At 35.9% G+C, this 19,924-nt stretch overlaps 2 protein-coding genes across 3 annotated transcripts; both read right to left on the bottom strand.

Moving 5' to 3' along the window:
- Nucleotides 1-190: 190 nt before the first annotated feature.
- orc3 (origin recognition complex, subunit 3) lies at nt 191-16,091 on the bottom strand. 2 transcript variants are annotated; one of them, XM_079385520.1, is made up of 20 exons: nt 15,965-16,091; nt 15,798-15,852; nt 15,632-15,714; nt 15,401-15,533; nt 12,883-12,987; nt 12,467-12,615; nt 11,970-12,109; nt 11,246-11,405; nt 11,044-11,157; nt 9,147-9,280; nt 8,998-9,061; nt 6,611-6,727; nt 4,846-4,925; nt 4,633-4,766; nt 3,714-3,799; nt 2,525-2,619; nt 2,289-2,430; nt 756-872; nt 600-679; nt 191-428 (listed from the first exon to the last, which is right to left on the bottom strand). In XM_079385520.1, exons 1-20 carry the CDS (start codon nt 15,998-16,000, stop codon nt 323-325), a joined length of 2,130 nt encoding a protein of 709 aa, XP_079241646.1. In that variant the 5' UTR covers nt 16,001-16,091; the 3' UTR covers nt 191-322. The 2 variants fall into 2 exon arrangements, with proteins under 2 accessions (XP_079241646.1, XP_079241647.1); XM_079385521.1 differs by having other exon boundaries at nt 15,401-15,495; nt 15,965-16,081.
- A 1,288-nt stretch (nt 16,092-17,379) lies between these two features.
- On the bottom strand, nt 17,380-18,170 carry LOC306850245 (glutathione peroxidase 2-like; the record flags this gene model as incomplete). Its single annotated transcript, XM_079385762.1, has 2 exons — nt 17,380-17,733; nt 17,949-18,170. 2 exons carry the CDS (start codon nt 18,168-18,170, stop codon nt 17,380-17,382), a joined length of 576 nt encoding a protein of 191 aa, XP_079241888.1.
- Nucleotides 18,171-19,924: the final 1,754 nt, after the last annotated feature.

Here is a 19,924-nt window from a genome sequence, read left to right as displayed (position 1 = left end):
AAAATATAATTTCTGAGCATTAATTTCTTTAAATAGTGAATTAAAATATATTGTCTTATCTTAAATATTGTAATATAAATGAAAAAAAACACTTTTAAACTAATTTCCATGTATAAATCATATAGCTAAGGTTTGATAAAATAAAAACTTCCCAGATCTAGAGAATTAAAATATTTGACAGAGACATTAAAACAGTATATTATTTTTATTCCAAATAACCAAAATGGTAACAATTAAAAAAAAGGTAATAGAAACATGTATAATAGAGCTGACAGAATGAAATACAGTTGTGGTGCAGGAAAGTGCCTTGCTTTGCATTTCTTTAACAACCTCCCCAAGTCAGTCTTGCCACATGGTCAGTCTTCTGTTTTGTTGATTTAACAAAACCAAGAAATTCCATCTCTGAAACAGCCTGAATAAAACGAGCGCTGTCAATGTTAAGAACAATACATATTAGAAATAGTGTTTTATAGACAACTTTAAAGGCAAAGCTTTCATCTTTAACATTACCTCTAAAAAATGCAGTAACTACTTTTAATGAAGTTAACAATTAAATAAGAAACTTTTTCATTACTAAAACAGAATGTCAAAAAGGATACTGCTTAAGGCTGTCAAATTTGCCACCCTCCTCAGAATTAGTATCTTGGTCCTCAGCAGCTGACATCACAGTTACAAATGCCTGAAAATGTCAGGTTAACACCGTTAGAAAAAGATAACCCACCTCTACATGTGATTTTGATTTAGCATGTTTATACCTCAAGCCAGTCATATAGATTTATGAGTCTTCCACACTCAAGATGAAGCTTGTATACAATGCAGAGGTCTGGTGCAGCACTGGAGATTGTGCCGGTATCTGTTTTCAGGCTTTCATTCTGCAGCAAAAACAGAATAGACCACTATATTGTATATGAGGAATGTTGGACACCAAACAATACACCAAAAAAAAAAAAAAAGAGACACTGAAAAATTCCCTCAAAAGATCTTTCATGTTCCACAGTAGAAAGTCGGTCATGCAGGTTTGAAAACAAACAAGGGTGAGTAAATGAATTATTATTTTTGGGTAAACCTTCCCTATAATACATGGATTTGGGCAGACATCACTCAATCTGTGTTTTCAAGTCTTCGTAAAATCAAAACTGAAGGTTGAAAGCTGTGTGTATGTTGGCCTTGAGGTTATCTATAAGCTAATGTGCTCCTAAACAATGACACAATTCACATTTAGAAGGTATGCGTGTTCAAAATTTAGTCTCTCTCTACCTTCAATACCGATCAGAAACTTTGATGATGGCATTCTGCCCAGTGAAATGCTCTCTAGTATCTGAAGCGTCTCGACCCTTACATTACAAACAGATGCAAAGCTTCATCACTTGTTCACACATTTACTATTTTCCATATATTGAATGGCACAATGTCCATTATATAGGTAACAGAGCAATTCGGACAATGTAAAAATGCATTCCATTGGGGCAATTGAGGTTGGCAAACGGTCACAGAGACCACAAACATATTTGACCCAACTGATTTGGCTTAAACATTATTTGGTTTTAAACATTCTTCAAAATATCTTCTTTTGTGTAACACAAAAACCACATAAGGGTGAGTAAAAGATCCCCTTTAAAGGATTAAATATTTGCAAAAAATCTTACACTACATCACCTCTGGATCACAACAAAGTTTTAAACATTGAGCAAAGTAATATTCAAATTCAGTTGATAAATTTGTTGCCAACAAAATGTTTGATTTATGCCCCATGCCACCCTTTGTTGATGAGAATGAGTTTGTGTCCCACATGGGCCACCTCAGTCCAAACAGTCTGGACATGCCTCTTCTAACAACATTAAATCATTGGAGGTTGGCAACTTATTGTTGCTATTAGTGTGCTATTCGTATCTAGTTGTCTTTCCCACTCTTGCGGAGGCATTTACTGTATCAGGTGGCACATTCACACTGGTAGTTGAAACTCAAATTTTGCATCTCCAATATTCTCAGAAGCTTGTACCTGGAAATACTGTCAGTGCGAGCAACCCTTTAGACCAGCGGTTCTCTGCATATTTTGCATGTCTCTCTTGTTTAACACACATGATTTAGATAACCAGCTTGTTAGAAGAGAGCTCCATGAATGAACTGTGTTCCGATCGACATGTTCCCTACGTAGTGTTCACTGCTCTCTACTCCCTGCACACGGGAAATCGGCTGAAGTTTACTTCACTTAAAAAAAATTTAAAAAAACGAATTATTTGAATACCTCAACTGAATAAACTGATTAGTCCAAATGAGTGGTCAGTTACCTGCAAGTAGTAGAAAGGATGACTGAGAGCAGTTTGAATGGATGTTCGTGGGGTGACATTGAGTCGCTGTCTCAGGACCCCAGAGTTACTGTAGTAGCACACTTCATTGAGCGGCTGGAGTTCTGCTGGAGTCAAGTATTCTCTGAAGAGAGACCCAGAAATCTTATACTGCATAAAGGATTTTGTGAGAGAAGCAAGTACTTAAGCACACCTTGCTCATAATGTTGTCTACTCACCTCACAAGGCTGTCAATAAACTCAATCACATCACTTCGAAGCACTTCGAATGGATTCATTCTCTTTGTTCTTCGGGATTCTTTTTCAAGCAGAGTCTGCGCACAGAATCATGGCCATGGTTAATTTTAAATCCACCAATGTTATTTTTCCAAAGCTGAAACCAGAGTACTTCATTTACAGTATGATCCAATAATCTAGTACTTAGTGTGGTCACAATACCAAAATTTCAGTAGTCGGTACATATACTAGTGAATTCGACTTCGTCCTTGTTACAGTGCAATTATACATTTAAGTGCTGACTGATAACTGACTGGTAACTGATAAATATATTTTTAAAGTGCATAAACTCGTGCTAGACTGAAGTCAGTGATGTTATTTGGCAATGTAAATGTTCTTTGCTTGTTTTCTGTAGCTGCTGTTTGAATAAATGAGGAAATGTAAGCATTATAATTTGTAACTTACAATGTTTATATTAAATTGTTATCATGTTAAATACAAATTCAGTCATATTAAAAACATAAAGCTGTTATTAGCCTTTGGAGTTGGTTCACTTTCCGGCAATGAAACCAAGTAAATAATTTTAAAAATTAGCACAATAATATCGTGTACCGGCGATCTCACAGGCTTGGTGTTGTATTTCTGGTTAGTATATGTTCCAGCTAGTTGAATTGCTAGTATACTACATTAACACTGCCTAGTTCTGAAGTTTTACAATACTAGGTATAGCTGTTGTTTATATGATCATTAATAGATTTCTTTTCCAATGACAAAATAAAACTTTGAAAAGAAACAACAGCATCTTTGGATTCTAAAAGACTGGAATACACTACACAACTTTTAAAAGCTGATCAGATTTTAAAACACTAGACGTTATGCACTGAATTGCAGACTTAACCAGAGGTGCTATTGTAATGATAAAAGAAAACCAATATCAACATTAATATAATCATCTTTAACTGAGGAATTTGGGGTGAAAAACTACATTACTCATGATGCCGTTCAAAACATTCCACTTATCACAAAGCGAAAATAAGCAAAACACACCAAAAGCACTCTTTAGCTCAACCCACTCCATGAAGCACAGCAAGTGACAATTGACGTAGCCTCACTACACTCTCAAAATATTTAAAATACATAAATCTGTGGTAAATAAAATCCAGATTAGCCAAGACAACAACAAATACTATGCCTTTTGAAGCTGAAAGAGATCTGTTCTCTGATATTCCATTTTTCCTGAGATGATGCCATTTCCAGAGGAATCTTCTGAAGAGACACCTGAGAGGCAAAGCAATGTATTACTTAGGTTACTGTGCATCTAGTCATGAATTTAAGTGCACTTTTTGCAAATGATTACAAATGATAAATAATTACGAACATCATGAAAAATTCTATATATATATTAACCAATTGTAGCATAAAAGGTCAATTCCATTTTTACCATCTTTAACAACTAAAAGGAAATATAAGTGAATTATTGCATCCCCTGTCATTACAGTAAAACTACACTATAATGCAGAAAACAGATTCAGGCAAAAATCACATTCAGAAAAAATAAAACATGCTCCCCAGTGAAAGACATGACCATGCCCACCAACTTTGAGGCAAAAACTAATTTATTGTAATGCTATCATTTTAGATTTAGATCTACTCAATACTATAATGATAATAATGCTAATGAATATGTTCTGTTTATTATAAGCGTGCACTGCAGATATGTTGTCTGCCGCTTAAAACAGCATGGATTCTGATTAGTTGTCTATGTTTTCAATGTTCATCAGCTGGCAAGAAAAAGCTGAGCTGCTTACTGCATTGCCACATATAGAGTTGGGAATATGCTGATAATACAGTGCACATACATGTACAAGCATCTTTTGTGTCTTAAAAGAGCATTCTAGCAATAAACAGTTGGATGGAAACACCAAGATGCAAAAAAATGCAGATAAAACCGTTGCTGAATAAATGTTTTATTCAGTAAGAAATTGTGTAAAACTACCAAGGAAACATGTTTTCTGAATAAATTTCTTGATGTGACTTGTAATTTGCTAAGAGAAAAATTGGGCATTGCCAAGGAAAAAAGCAAATTGGCACACATACTGTGTCTGACTTACCCTCCAGCGCTTCCAATCTGCCAATAAAATCTTCCAATTGTTGCAAAACATTTTTCATTCTCTTGGTGCAGGCAGATTTAAGAATTTCGGCACACTTTCGTAGAGCTGCAACAAGCTCATCTTTTGCTAGAATCCTACAAAAGAAATAAGAGTGAAGAATGACACTCAGTATAAGTTGGTCAAGTTACCAGACAGTATAGTTGGTCAAGTTACCTCAGAAGCTGCAAGGCTGAGTCATACTCCTCTGTCTCCCACAAATTCTTCTCAATGCAGGATACATGCAGTTCTCGTATCTATAAGCAAAAAGGGACAGTTTTACTAAACAGGGCAAATTAGTGTGAGAGCACAATTCCTAAACCACGCCGATGGGAGGGGAAATTTACATTTACATATCGACCAACGCAATATACCAAGCGCAGCGCAAATTAGCTTAGTTGCAAATAAAGAAGTAAAGAAGGCACAATACATTGAAAAGAACCGGAGGCCAAAAAATGAAGGTTTGCTAGATGTTTTGATAGACCTGGTATTGCGTGAGTCCTAGTTGAGGGTTTCAAGACTTTATTTCCTGAAGCAAATTAAAATTAACATGGCTTGGCAAACGATATGTTCAGATAATGTGTTCTTCTGCCATTCCAAATAAATTAATACATGTTGAAAAAAATCCTCTCCCTTCTACCACATGTTCTCTGTGGTGCCTCCTCCTAGCAACAATAATTGCAGCCATTTCAAGCGCAAAATAGTTTAAGACATGCTTTTTTGGGGCGTTAAATAATGGCGCAAATGCCAGTAATCGCAGGAGTGCAAACATTAGTAAAATGCTTTGCACGAATCATTTGAATACTCTCAAGTCAAGTCACCTTTATTTATATAGCGCTTTTAACCATACAAATTGTGTCAAAGCAACTGCACAATATCAAAATAGGAAAATAGTGTGTCAATAATGACAATGACAAGATTAAACACTCAATTTTCAGTTAAAGGCATTTCATTATTGAATTCAGTGACGTCATCGTCCAGCTCAGTTCAGTTTAAATAGTGTCCACGCCTTTTCAGCGCTAATTCTTCACTGCGTGTCTTTAGTAAAACCTGATAGTACTATTTTAACTCCAAAAGACATTTAAAAAAAAGACATTTAAGATATTTAAAAATAAATATTTATAAATTTTTTCAACAGTAGTAATAATATCACATAAATTCTTCTAAATAATAGTATATTTTCTGGCACAATTTCTTTAAGATAAACTTTTATTTTGATGGGTTGCCATGAATACCTTTAAATTTCTGTGTGTAGCTATATGATAATTCCTTGACATTCCATGCTAAACTGTAAGTTCCGTTTTTATAACTGGATTCCAAGATTCCGTCCGCCTTTTCTGCATTTTCCGTAAACGTCAAGAACCGGGTTAACCGGTACTTAAAAAAACCTGGTACCGTGATGTTTTCATTTTTTTAGTATCGACTTGGTACCGAAGTACAGAAGTGTCTTTTGACAACACTAGTACAGGTTTTGTCTTAGGGTTTCTTGCATGTAATTATGCATAATTTATTGTTATTATAATAGTAAGTACATGTAACGTGTAACAAGGACACCCTAAAGCTGCAGTACTAGCCTACGTATTAGCCGGGTAAACTTCTTTGTTTAATTTCCTGCAAATTCCTACCAGTACCACTCAAATTAGAAAACATTATTATAAGCTAACCATTGTGAATCGGGCTAAAGTAAGGTGACAGTTTTGAACACTGGCTGGTTATTACTTGCTCAAATATTGATTTCGGATCATTTTAACCAAAAACGGACTGCAGCTTTAAAATAAAGTGTTGCCAGCAATATTAATTAAAAACCATGCACTTTCTTTAGGGTTACAATTAGGGTTTAGTTTATGGTTAGTTGCATATAATGCATCATTTACTGTTATTACTATAATAAATACATGTAACAAGGACGGTGTAAAATGATGTTATCAAAAGGTGTACTTACATGCTTTCCCAGAGGAAACTTAGGCAGTGATGAGGTCAAAGAGTGTAGACACTGTAGAATGGGATAGTAATTCTTGTGGTATTTATGGAGGTTTTTAAGTAATTTTTGACATACTTCCTGAAAAGATATAAATCACAAAAAAAGATTAGTATTTATTTATTTGTGATTTAATGCCATATCAACAGCAATGGCTATATTTATGGCAAAAACTATTTAAACAGCAATAGATGCTATTTACACTAAGTGGGGGCAGTCGTGGCCTAATGGATAGAGGGTTAGACTTGTAACCCGAAGGTTGTGGGTTCGAGTCTCAGGAATTGTCGGTGGGGGAGTGAATAATCAGCGCTCTCTCCTCCTTCAACACCACGACTGAGGTGAGACCCTTGAGCAAAGCACCAAGCCCCCAACTCCTCCCCAGGCGCCCACTGCTCTGGGTGTGTGTGTTCACTGCTGTGTGTGTGCACTTGGATGGGTTAAATTAAGAGCACAAATTCCGAGTATGGGTCACCATACTTGGCCACACACATCACGTCACTTCACTAAGTGCAAAATAGCATATTTTCTTAGCGACGGATGCTATTTACACAGTGCAAATAGCAATAGATTCCATTTACACTGTTAAAATAGCAGGATTTTCTGCAATTTATACTACTTATTGCAAATAGTGGCAATTATCTGCACCTCAGTATTGTAGTACATTATAAAACAGTATGCAATAATAACTTATTAATTGTAAATCTTAATTTTAATTTTAATTCAAATTATTAAATGGATGTCACCTTATATTCGGACAATAAAGCCCTCCCTACACCTACCCTAACCCTACCCGATATTTTTTCAACTTTGATTATTTCCTTCCTTTTTATTGAAAATAAATTATTTTCTGATGTGATTTGAAAATTGAAAAGGGAGAAAAAAAAAAAAAAAAAAAAAAAAAGGCTGATCGCGTCAAAATGAGTACGACACATGTTTTACAATCTGCACCACTGGAGCTGAAGACAATTGGCAATCTTTTGTAATGTTCACGCATTGGTGGGCGGAGTTAGTGTAAATAGCTTCTGCCAACAAGGCGGGCTATTTGCACTTAGTGTAAATAGACACTCTGTTCAATAAATATGAATGAGAGAGCCATGTGTGACCATTTCTACACAACCTGGTCATGTCTATTTTCAAAATAATAACAGTTAACTCTTTGATTTAGTACTGGGTTCACTTCATATAATTTGTTATATATGCAGTCACTCCATTCAATTTGCCATTTATCATAAATGTGCATATACAAAATAGGATTCAAAAAAAGATTAATAATGCTTTTAAACATTACTATTACTCCCGTGTTCCCTAATAAAATTAGGGAACAAATTCCTAATTCATGGCCACAATTTAATTCAAACATGGGTATGAAAAATTTATGGCAACAATATACATTTTCCTGCATGTCATGTCACTGCATGGCAGTGTGTCTGTATAGGCCAGTGTTGTAACACTAACAAATTAAAGATCTTTTCCCCTTACTTTAAAACATATGCCTAGCTTGTGGTTTATTATGTTTAATTAAAAATCACAACAAGACAAACTGACTTATATTAACCACAAAAATAATGCCAAATAGATGCTTTTGCTTTTGACGGTGGGGGCAGAGTGCAAGAAATGTAATCAGTGTATGTCTGAACACTGTAAAATCAATAACACTGACTACCACGGCAATTCTAATTTGCAGTGAAACAAAAACATGCTCTTTTAGCTAAAGCCACTAATTATAAAGGGGATTATACATGTGCGCTAAATTTGTACTTCCAAGTTTTTCAGTGCGATGTAGAAAAAGTGATAAACACCACTGTCTTTTTAAAAGATTTAAGCAGCAGTTCAGCAGAGAGAACTTTGTTTCATCACTACAATGATATACTTTTGTTTTTGATTAAAAACTGAGTATCAGTAACAGAACTGATATTAAAAGACATATTCAACAAATATTGACTGCTTGGATCTCGTCTATAGACATTACATTAAACGAGACATTCAGACTTTTACTTTAAACACAATTTAATAATCGGATAATAACCCTGCTGTCTAAGAGGGTTACCAACTGGTTGCCACCTAGAAGACACGCTTGACCTGATGCAGAGGAAATCTTTTAAGGTGAGAATGAACACACAAGTATTAGTTATTACTATGCACAAAAATTAGCATGCTAAAGTAACTTATCCATTAACATTGCTTAAAGTTAACCAGTTAACCCAAAGCTACATTACAAAGAACTGCCTATGATTAGTATGCTAGTCTGAGCCGATACTGGACAGAGTTTGTAAGAGGAATAGCAAAAATAGTGTTTTAGATCTGTGATATTTTAGTCAATTACATGGACTATTGTGGAATAATAATGTTACCTTGACATGTTCATCATTGGTAAGGAGTCGCACCTGTTCCTGGGGCTCGCGAGTCTCCACATACCTACAAAAGACATACGTTCACTTAAGTGTATAACTACAGAACTGTTACTGAATCCCTTTACTGGAGTGAACATTGATGTGTATACCTCATGAACGAGGGTAGATGGCGGATTCGTTCAACGTTTTGTTTGCTCAATGTCTTGGCAGAAAGCAAGGCCTCTTGTTTTTGGCAACAAAGCACACTGAGAGGCTGGCTATTAAAGTGCTCCAACATGGAGAACTGAGAGAAAAAGGGTTTCATTAGAGTGCTGGCAAAATATCCATATTCCTTAAAGGTGACACATCATCTTTTTCTGTGTTTAAGTGCTATAATTGGGTCCCTGATGCATCTATCAACCCAGAAAACATGAAAAAAAAAAGAACAATAAATATTTTTTGGTAAGCCCTTCTCTGCAAGCTTGTGGTAAACTGAGCCGCCCAGATTTCGCTCTCCCCATGACGTAGAATGGGGATCTTATTATAATATTATCGCCCCTTAATCTAAAAATTTTCACTCATGACGCCACCGTTCTGTTTTCGCAAGCGACAACGGTGTTCCAGTTCTAACGCCAAAGATCAAGTAAAGCATGCTAACTATTCTGTCTTTGGCTGCACTGATGAGCACAGAACACTATTTAGAGTCCCAGCCTCAAAGGAGACAAGACAGCAGTGGATTTATTTACTGTATATTAAGCTGCTGCCACGCAGATCTAATAAACATGCAATTTCTTTCCCAGCTGTTTACCTTCACAGACATAACCGACTGTTTTTGTAACTTGTGTATTTTTAACATAAACGTGTATTTGACAGTTCAAGTGCAATAAGACATGAAAGAGAACTTTGTTTAGTACTCCCATGTCATGTGACAGCTGCTTTCTGTGCGCGTGCTTCGAATGTGTGCACCGTATATAAGAAGTTTAAACTAATTTGGATTAAAACGAATGATTTCAGTGTGATAGACATGACAATCAAAACCAAACAGATGTTTTTGGCAGAATATCTGAGGTACAAGCTGTACAGGCACAGCCCTATTCTGGAAAAGGGGTCGGGGAGCAGTAGCTCATTTGCATTTAAAGAGACATGCATCCACTCAAAATAGGCATTTTCAAAATGATATAATAAATTATCTGTGAGATATTTTGAGCTGAAACTTCAGACACATTCTGGTGACACCTGAGACTTGTATTGCATATTGTAAAAAGGAGCATAATAGGTCTCCTTTTAACATTCTCACATCACATCCACCTTCACATTAATTATAGGCACGGTTCCATAGACAGGGTTTAGCCTAAGCCAGGATTAGGCCATTGTTCAATTAGGACATTTAAGCAATTTGTATAAACATACCTTAGAAAAAACATTGCTGGTGTGTATCTTAAGACACTGATATGTTTTAAGATCAGTCAGTGCAAGTTTCTTTCAGTTGAAACAGCTCAGATTTACATCTTACTCTAGGACTAGGTTTAAGCCTTGTCTGTGAAACCAGGGGATAATGTTTTAAACAGCATAATGTTAATTTGTAACAATCAAAGTACATTGTTATTGAGATCACACGACTGCTTCATCCTTTATGCTTGCAGAAGTTTTGAAAACTTGGTAGTAATTATTACAGCTGAAAAACTGAATTACATTAAAGCCATATTTTAAATCCAAAATTGAATTCAATCATCTATGTCCAAGCACAAATATCTCATGAAGATGAAGTGATGCAACTGCCATGTGTCTATTTGTTCCTGAAATTTACTGCAGTGATGGGACTTTGGAATCATTTATAATGCTCACATATATTAACTGAAGACGTAACTTTCAAAATTTAAGTTTTGGCTTCTTTCAGTCTCCACAATAATGAAAAAGGTATGCTTCAATAGCAGAAAGCAAAAAAGCCAAATAAGTAGCACCACTGTCACCAATGTATGTTTCTCAATAACATTCCAAAGCAACAAAGAAACATTACAAACGCCACGATGAAAGGCCATCTGAAAAAACTAAATCTTGTCAGCTCACCTGTAGGCCCTTAACAAAATTCTGAACAGAGAAGTCATGGTAGAGGAAGATGCCAACCAGCACCTGTATCACCCTACTGCTGAGCTTGAATGGGAACTGAGAGTTCAGAATGAGCTATGAAAAACAAACAATGACATTAGAAGAACATACAGAATAAAATCGTTGACATTAACTTGCATTACAAATCTCAATGGTTATTTACCTTGTCAAAAACAGAGGCTAAATGCGGAGTACATGAGAGAGAATGAAAGACCTCAATGCAGAGCAATGATGACACAGAGTGGGGAAGCCTGTGCTGGATAGCACTGGGAGACGTGGCAATGCCAAAAATAAAGACGAATGGAAGCTCCTGAGTGTATCGACTGTTAATATATATAAAAAAAAAAGATTAAGGATTTTCAGACCATGATTATATCCACTTTTCAATTTCAGGCATGCTACATGATTAGTATTTCCTGCAAAAAAACAAACAACATGATATACCACTACTTTCAAGGCATGCAAAAGAAAGTAATCTTAAAATTGAGTGATCTCAGGTATTAGGTTCTATTTAAATGATGCTCCAGAGATTTGCCATGGCCTTGACAATCAACATTTCAACCTACAAACTAACAAAAGAAAAAGAAAAGAAAAAGGAGACAATCTGTGCAGCTTTTCAACAATGAAAATGGGTCATCCATCAACTGAAACTGCTTTGTAAGGCTTACATAGACACTGCAATGTCACAAGTAAATTGCAAAGCAGTTTTCAATGCAGACGGTGTGTAAAAAATAATCTACAAAAAAAAAATCAATAAAATAAGGAGTTGCAGCTGAATTAATGGCAAGAGTGTGAAGAACGAAAACACCTTGCAAGCACTATAACAATATTATTCTATCACACTTTATATCACACTACTACTGCACATTTTACTACACAAATCCCACCTGCAAATAAGGATAAAATCCTGTAAAACTTGTGAGATGAATGCCTCAAAGTCTTTGAAGATCACGACAATAGGCAAATTCTGAGGCAAGTCACTATTTTTCAAGTTTTCTTTCCTTCGTGGAGAAACTTGGGTGCATTTCTGCAAAAGACCAATTATTCTGATTGTTAAAGTAGCTTGGCATACCAAAGTCAAGTAAATAACAGGACAAGGTACTTTTCAAATTTCTACTACAACGTACCAAACATTGTTCGCTTTAAGATTTTAAATCTAAAATAAGCATTTTATTCTATTTAAAACTTTAATTACATACAATACAATTACATTTAAAAGAATATAATTTACAAAAGAAACAATCAAAGAGCATCACCTGGAGTTTACATTACCATGGACCAAGCCCATTTCAGCAAGCAGTACCCCAAAATATATTCTTTCAAAATATAAACAAGTCTTTCTATTGTAGGTAAGCATAGTTTATATTCTCTTGTCTTCTCCTACCTTGGTAACAGTCTTGTACCACTGACATAGAGCACTAATTGTACACTGGGTCCTCTGAAGAGAAGCTGTATCATCTTCCTGTTCTTCATCCTCTGATACTCCTCTTCCCATCAGCTGCTCTAGAACCTTCTGAATCAAGAGCTTCACAGCTGTAAAAAAAAAAAAAATAGTGTTATACAAAACTACAGGATTACTGTAAAACATGTTTATATCACATTTTAATGAAAATCTGCAAATGCTAATTATATGCAAATGAGGCTATGCAGAAGTCATTGTAAGCTCCATATATGGTTATTTTGCAGAGATGGGTAGAGCGCAAAGCTTGTCTATTCAATCATCCACTGAGATTTTCATAAGAGCAAACTCTGCACAGATACAGATGTATACAGTCTGAAATGTTACACAAAAATACACACCTGCACATTCTTTGGCATGAACAGACACCACAAACGGTGTGACAGAATCCTGAAGGAGATTACACAGACTTCGAAATGTCATGGCATGATCTGGCACATTTACCCCTAGATGAAAATAAAACGTCAATAATAGACAAAAATCAATAATAGACAGAGCTAATAGTGGGGCTATGTTGTATGTACCAATGTTTTTTCCACCACAACTCTTTAAATTACTATTGTTGACCTCTGCCCTCAAACCCCACTAGAGAGGCTGAGTCGAGATATAACACTTCCTGTGATATCTATCATTTAATTAAGAATAGTAATGATGAGTAATGATGTTCCAGAAACGCTCCAGATCTCAGGGACCAACACACACATTCACACCATCACACAGAACCATTGAAACCACAAAAACATACACTTACCTCGGCCTGAAAATAACTCCAACCAGTAACTTTACTTTGGCTGTGAATGAACTCAAAGAGAAAGCTCAAAGGGCTTTCTATGCCATAAAAAGAACCATTAAAATCGACATCCCAATCCAAATCTGGCTCAAACTTTTCAAATCTATAAATTGAACCAATTGTTTTATATGGCAGTGAAGTGTGGGGTCCTTCTATAAAATTTGACTTCTTAAATTGGGAAAAACACCCGATCGAAACTCTACATTTAGATTTCTGTAAAAGAATACTCAAAGTCCAAAGAAAAACTCCAAACAACGGATGCAGAGCAGAATTAGACCAATAACCTCTCCTTCTAAACATCCAAAAAAGAGCCCTGAAATTCTGGAAACACCTAAAAACAAGCGACCCCAACACATACCATTACAAAGCCCTAAAACACCAAGAGCTGGGCGTAAGTAAGAGTCCCCTGTGCCAGCTGGTGCTGAGACTGACTGAGCTCACACACACACACAGAGATCAGCCAGCCTCAGGACACACACACACACACATTATAAACACAGAAAAAGACAAGTACATCACCCATTGGACAAACACCATTAAAAACCAGCACAAACTGAAATGTTATTTGGCCCTAAATTGAGAATACACTGTTGCGATCTACCCGAGCGCCGTGAGTGATGTGAGATTGAGGAAAACACTGACGATGTACAGACTCAGTGAACACAGTCTGGCCGTAGAGACGGGCCGGCGCAGACAGACCTGGCTCTCTCGTGAGGACAGACTCTGCTCGCACTGCATCCTGGGAGTGACGGAGCTGCACTTCCTCACAGAATGCACAAAATATAAAGATATCAGAGACCACTACTACCCCAAAATTAATAAAATATTCCCCCAATTTAGCACCTGTAGTCCAACCCAAAAACTCAGTTTCATTCTTGGCGAAGAAGCCAAATGTTCTAATATAGCTGCAAGATTTGTAGCATCTTGTCATCTCCTGAGGGACAGCCAGAGAGAAACAAACAGCCAATAAACACACACTCACTCACAGCTCAAACACACACCCATTAGACCTACACACATCTATATAATGCACACAATGTTCAAATTTCTAAGTTCAGTTGTTACATGATGTCTGTAGTATAATTTTTATTTAGTATTATAATTCTTTATATATTTTATCTTTTTTTGCTATATCTAGCCATGTGTTTATATAATATTGCCTTTTTTTATTTAGTTTCATTATTGCTATTATTTTCTCTAGGCTTGAGTAAATGTTCAGATATTCTAAATCACTTTCCATGTTGTTTTAATGCTTTGGCAATACAAAATGTATGTTTTTGTCATGCCAATAAAGCTTTCTGAACTGAATTGAGGGTATTTTAGCAAAAAGCAACAACAACAAAAAATTGCTAGCCAACGCTAATTCCATTGCCAAGATTAAAATGATAAAGCAGTTTATCAAATGTGACCATATACGATTGTGAACCTTTTCACAAATCAGGCTTCATTTTAAACAAATTGGTTTGCATTAACCCTGACCTAGTTTCAGTTTTCTAAATGTCCAACTCTTGGAGCTATGTGCATTATATAAAAGTTGTGCTGGAAAATAAATAATAAAACAGCAATGTTAGGCTAAGAATCAGGCCTACATATCTTCTCGTTTGGCTCTCAGCGAAGGCGGTCGCATTTTTTCTCTCCCTATCCTCCCCTTACCTTCCCTTCCCTGCTTTGCTCTCTCGTCTTGTCTATTGTCTAATACACCTCCTAACCTCGATCCCTCGCCGCTTTGTTCCACCAGCCTGACAAGCGGGTCCGACCGGCGCCGAGAATGGCTGCAGGACCGGAGGGCTGCTTGCCGGAACTGGATTACTCCCCCTGTTGCAGTCGTGTGACTTTGTTGTTGATTTACTATGTGCTTTTTGTTGCTGGGGTGTTTTTTCTGTTCTCACACTGTACTCTTATAAGAATATAGTCTGTGAATTATTTTTTTTCTCCCCCCTCTCCTCATGTCAAGCTGTATCTCTTCCTATAATACCTACATTCCACTGCTGGTTATACTCTGTATGATTACATATGTGACAAATAAAAACTACTTGCATGTATGCATGTATAAAACACAAAACACATACCCAGCATTAGAGCAGCTGTTGGGATTTCACTGGCTCTCTGTCTCCAGACATCAGATGAGCAGCCGCGACCAGGCTTTTTAATGAACTCTGCAAGACTGTCAAGCACCTTTTTATTCAACTGATCTTGTATTACCTGTGAAAATATATATTTATCAAGGAACAAACAGGTATTAGTAGACGAGCGTATTAATGAACTCGATAAAGCGGTTTCAGAAGCAGAGGAGGATGTACCTCTGTGTTCATTTGAACAGTTTCCCATAATTTCTGACAAATCCTGAAGCGATCGCTGCCCTTATCATCCAACAAATATCCACCTACATGCCAATAAATACAACCAAAATGCTTGATAAGGGAGAAAAGTATTTGTAAAGTGCTAAAAATGATTATAATTACTCACCAACTCCTACATGTCGCTTTCTCTTTTTAGAGGCTGACTTAAAAACAAAACATCCCTGAAAAACAGCATCCATAAGTCTGGCTATGTATCATAAATGTATTAATATCATTACTCTCAACAAAGTACTTCAGCCACATAAGGATTAATGAATGTCGGCTCAATGTTACCTTTGACACTGATGAAGTTAGAGGAATTTCGCTCATTTCTGTCCTTCAAAAACAAAATAAACTTCCCTGAAACAGCAAACCACGCGTTTATGCTGCCGCCTTGTTCTTCTTCTTAATATTTTATGACACAGATTTCAGGCGCATTAGCGCCACCTGCTGTGTAGTACAACCTTGTTCATATTATCTCTTTATTCTCATTTCTGAATTTAATGGTCTTTTTCAGATCCTGCATTGAAAATTTTAATCATTCATCATGTCAACTCCTTTGTGAAATGTTTGTCAACTCAGTTTTTAAAACTGGAAATCAATCATTTTCTTTATTGTTTTCTGCTGCTTTGGACGTAGCCTATCGTAAAGTGCTCTATGGTTTCTTCTTGATTACAATTCTTGTATCGCCCTATTTTATTCTAGGTATTATTAAGTGCAGTATGTCAAAATCTAAGTCTAGAAAAAAAAAATCTATTTCTCCTTGTTATTCTACCTTTCCAAACATTTCTTTAGCCTATAAAACCATCCTCTTCCTTTACATGTTGTTTAATTAAATACGGAGGTTTATTGACTGTATGTTGTCTGAATCTCAGTTAGCACATCATCTCTGCTTTCTGTAGCTGTTTCCAACCTCATTGAAGCTTAACTTGAGTCAGAACATGTTCTCAGTGGTCTATTCTCCTCAACCCACTGTAATGCCATTGGGATAGCAATCATTTCTCCAGTGTAGCCTACTGATAGAGATTTTCAGAAGTTCTTTAATTGATTTTGACATTAAAATCCTACTACTGCATCTTAATATGCATGAACATAATTGTTTTGAATTTCTCATGAACAGTCTCATGTCTACATTGGGCTGTGGTATTAACTATTGGTGAATTACTGACCATTTATTTCCATTTATTTTAGGTACTTTTGTTTTTCCATCTTTTCTTTCTCTCAGCATTGTTCTATGGCTTTTGGATGATCTTGATTATGTCCTGACCCAGTACAGTATACATATGTACTACATCTCTACCCTTGTTCGTGTGACATTCCTCATCATGAACAATTTGAAAACACATGCAGATGTCACATTAATAAGACAGAGGAGAGGAGCAAAATCATGGGATTTCACACTGCCCCACCACAGAGACATGTCTACTAAGCCAGAACCAACAGTGTGTCGATCAATATTTTATTAAGGTACTTCCATTGCACAGAATTTGTTAATGGCACCATTCATAATTCTTTCATATTTACAATCTCAAGTGAAACCCTGTTACATTTTGGTGTGTCACTCTCATTAAGTAATATAAAAGAAATTAAGATGATTCCACAATATTGCTAACATGGAAGATAATGTGAATTAAAAATCATTGTCAATATTTTCACATTGAGTTAACACATGACTAAATATGAAACATCATCAATTAACATGTCTTTGATTAGTTCTTAGTCAGTTTCAGTAGTCTTTGAATGTCTGGTTCAATACTGATAGTTTGAAACTTTTTACTGTATCTCTTGAAGGGCTCACCCTCTGGTCCAATTAGAAATTTTTCAAAATTCCATGAAATATCATGCCGACTGATGGGATTCCAGACCAGATATTTAGGGTCCTGCATAAATGACATAGGGTCATCATCTGGGTAAGGAAGCTTGTCTTTCAAGTAAGAAAAGACAGGATGTGCATCACTCCCATTTACAACGCACTTCTCAAAAATGGTGAATGCAGGCTTATACCCTTCACCTGGACGTACATATTTCAAGGAATTTAGAATTTCTGCGTCAGAGCAGTTCTCCTGGAAAATGAGAAAGAAGACAAAGTATTGGGACAATGCAATAATTCTTATGTTAATCCAAATTATGTACAATTCTGAAACACTGTAACTTAGTATAAACAGATATATTTAGCATTTGTGTGACACCGAACTCATGTATGAACGAAATTGCATTTGTAGATAAACTACAACTAAATGTAATCGAAACGGTGAGTTGCGCGTAATCATTTACAAACCTGGTATCCAAACTGGTTGCAGGGAAAGCCCAGGACCACAAGCCGGTGAGGGTACCTGCTCTGGAGCTCATTAAGCTGGATATAGTCCTGGGTGGTTGTCCCTCAAAGTGATGCCACATTTTCAATTAGCACCACTCTTCCTCTGAAAATATTGAAATCTATTGTTTCCCCTTCCAGTGTAGTTGCACGCAGATCATAAAAAGTCTTGGCTATAAACGTCATTGTTCACTATTGCTGTCCTCTTCACAATGACGTTAGCAGTGTCTTTTTCTACTTTAATGTTGACAATACAGGTCACATGATCACATGTATGATGCATATCAGGTGCCTAAGACAGATATGTGATACATCAACCTTTGAGAAGATACCCGTCTCAGAATTTGGAATTAAAGACTGTAGCAAGGAAACAATGTAGTTTTTCCTGAACTATTCAATATAGCCATAATAACAAAATTTTAATATTAAAATGGAAAGAGAATTACACAGCCTGCTACAGATTAAATAACACTATTTAACTCTGTGGAAATTTTACTAAGCGTATCAGTTTCTGGGCCATGCTTTATTAATAAAGTCTCTGTCTCCATTACCTTGAACGTTATTAAAAATGGATGACTGCACAGGTTAATCATCTTAGTGCCTATACTATATGTCTAAGATCTTTCATGCAATGTATAGTGTCACTTAAACGCTTAAAACTTTTTGTTAGTACCTTTAATTTCTTTGTGCAAGTTTGGTGCAAATATGCATACATGCACAGCTTCAGTTTCATGATTTTATTGTAGAAATAAGTGCTTACATTCAGCCTGCATACGAAACCAACTACCAACTGCTGTTGGAGAAAAAGCCTTCTCTTTGCAAAAGATCTCTCAAAATGTAAACTTTATTGGAGAAGACAAAGCCGAGTCACCTGCATAACATCTTACAGTATCACTTGTAGCCAAAAGGCATTTGGGTACTTTCCAAAACCCATATTTTTCTTAAAAATGTTCTGGTTAAAGGTGGCATGCTGCTAGCATGTCAAAGCAGCATATCAAAACAACATAAGAAAATCTGTTATTTACCAAGTAAAAAAAAAAGAAAAAAAAAAAAAAAGAAAAAAAAAAAGAGCGCATATGCTCTGCTGAGTGACACGAGAAAACAACATTCCTTAATATGTAGCATGATGCACTGCTTTAAATACAAAGTAAAGACAAAGGGATTAAGTAATTAGTTACTTTAATTATCACGCAAAAGTCATGTGGTTTGCATTACTGTGTGTGTAATATTCAGTGCCGTCCCTAGACTTCTGAGGGCCCCAGGGTACCCCCAGGATCCTCCAAATGAAATTCAAGGCTTTTTAAGACCTTTTTAATACCATTTCAAATGAAATTCAATGCCAACTTCGTACCCATTCCGACAGAAGTATGAGGGGAAAATGTCAAATCTGTATAAATTTCGAACCCTAGAAAATAATTATGTACAAGTAGGCTACTTGAATTAAATAAAACGTTTTATTTAAACGATCAGTTATATTTAATACATACACAACAGCGTAACACACATTTGATTTGTAATAAACAAATAAATTTGAACTTGGTGTTGAACACTACAGCCTTCGCAGCTCTTGGTTGCAATAGGCCTTGCGGTCATTTCCTGGCACAGGCTTGACCCAAACGTAATTCGGATTCCTTGGCCACAGCGGATTAAACCGACACTTTCCCATTTTATATAATATTACGAAATATGAAGTATCCCATTATATAATATTGTGAAATATTGCAATTTAAAATAATTGTTTTCTATTTTAATAGACTTTAAAATGTAATTAATTCCTGTGAAGCAAAGCAGTATTTTCAGAGTCACATGATCTTTAGAAATCATTCTAAGATGCTGATTTCTTAATGTTGGAAACAGTTGTACTGCTTTTTTTTTTTGGGACCTGTGATATTTTTGAAAAATAAAAAGTTAAAAAGAACAGTGTTTAGTCAAAAAAAGGG

This window comes from Barbus barbus (assembly GCF_936440315.1).
Source record: "Barbus barbus genome assembly, chromosome: 30".
In the NCBI taxonomy this organism is placed as follows: domain Eukaryota; kingdom Metazoa; phylum Chordata; class Actinopteri; order Cypriniformes; family Cyprinidae; genus Barbus; species Barbus barbus.
This window is presented reverse-complemented; position numbering and strand designations above follow the sequence as displayed.

Bases quoted from the DNA above. Each gene is read 5' to 3' on its own strand.
- orc3 (XM_079385520.1), bottom strand. From the start codon at position 16,000: ATGAGCGAAATTCCTCTAACTTCATCAGTGTCAAAG. The intron at 15,853-15,964 runs GTAACATTGAGC...GCTGTTTTTCAG, and splicing joins TAACTTCATCAGTGTCAAAG to GGATGTTTTGTTTTTAAGTC. The intron at 4,926-6,610 runs GTAAGTACACCT...TTTTGCTTATAG, and splicing joins AGTTTCCTCTGGGAAAGCAT to ATACGAGAACTGCATGTATC.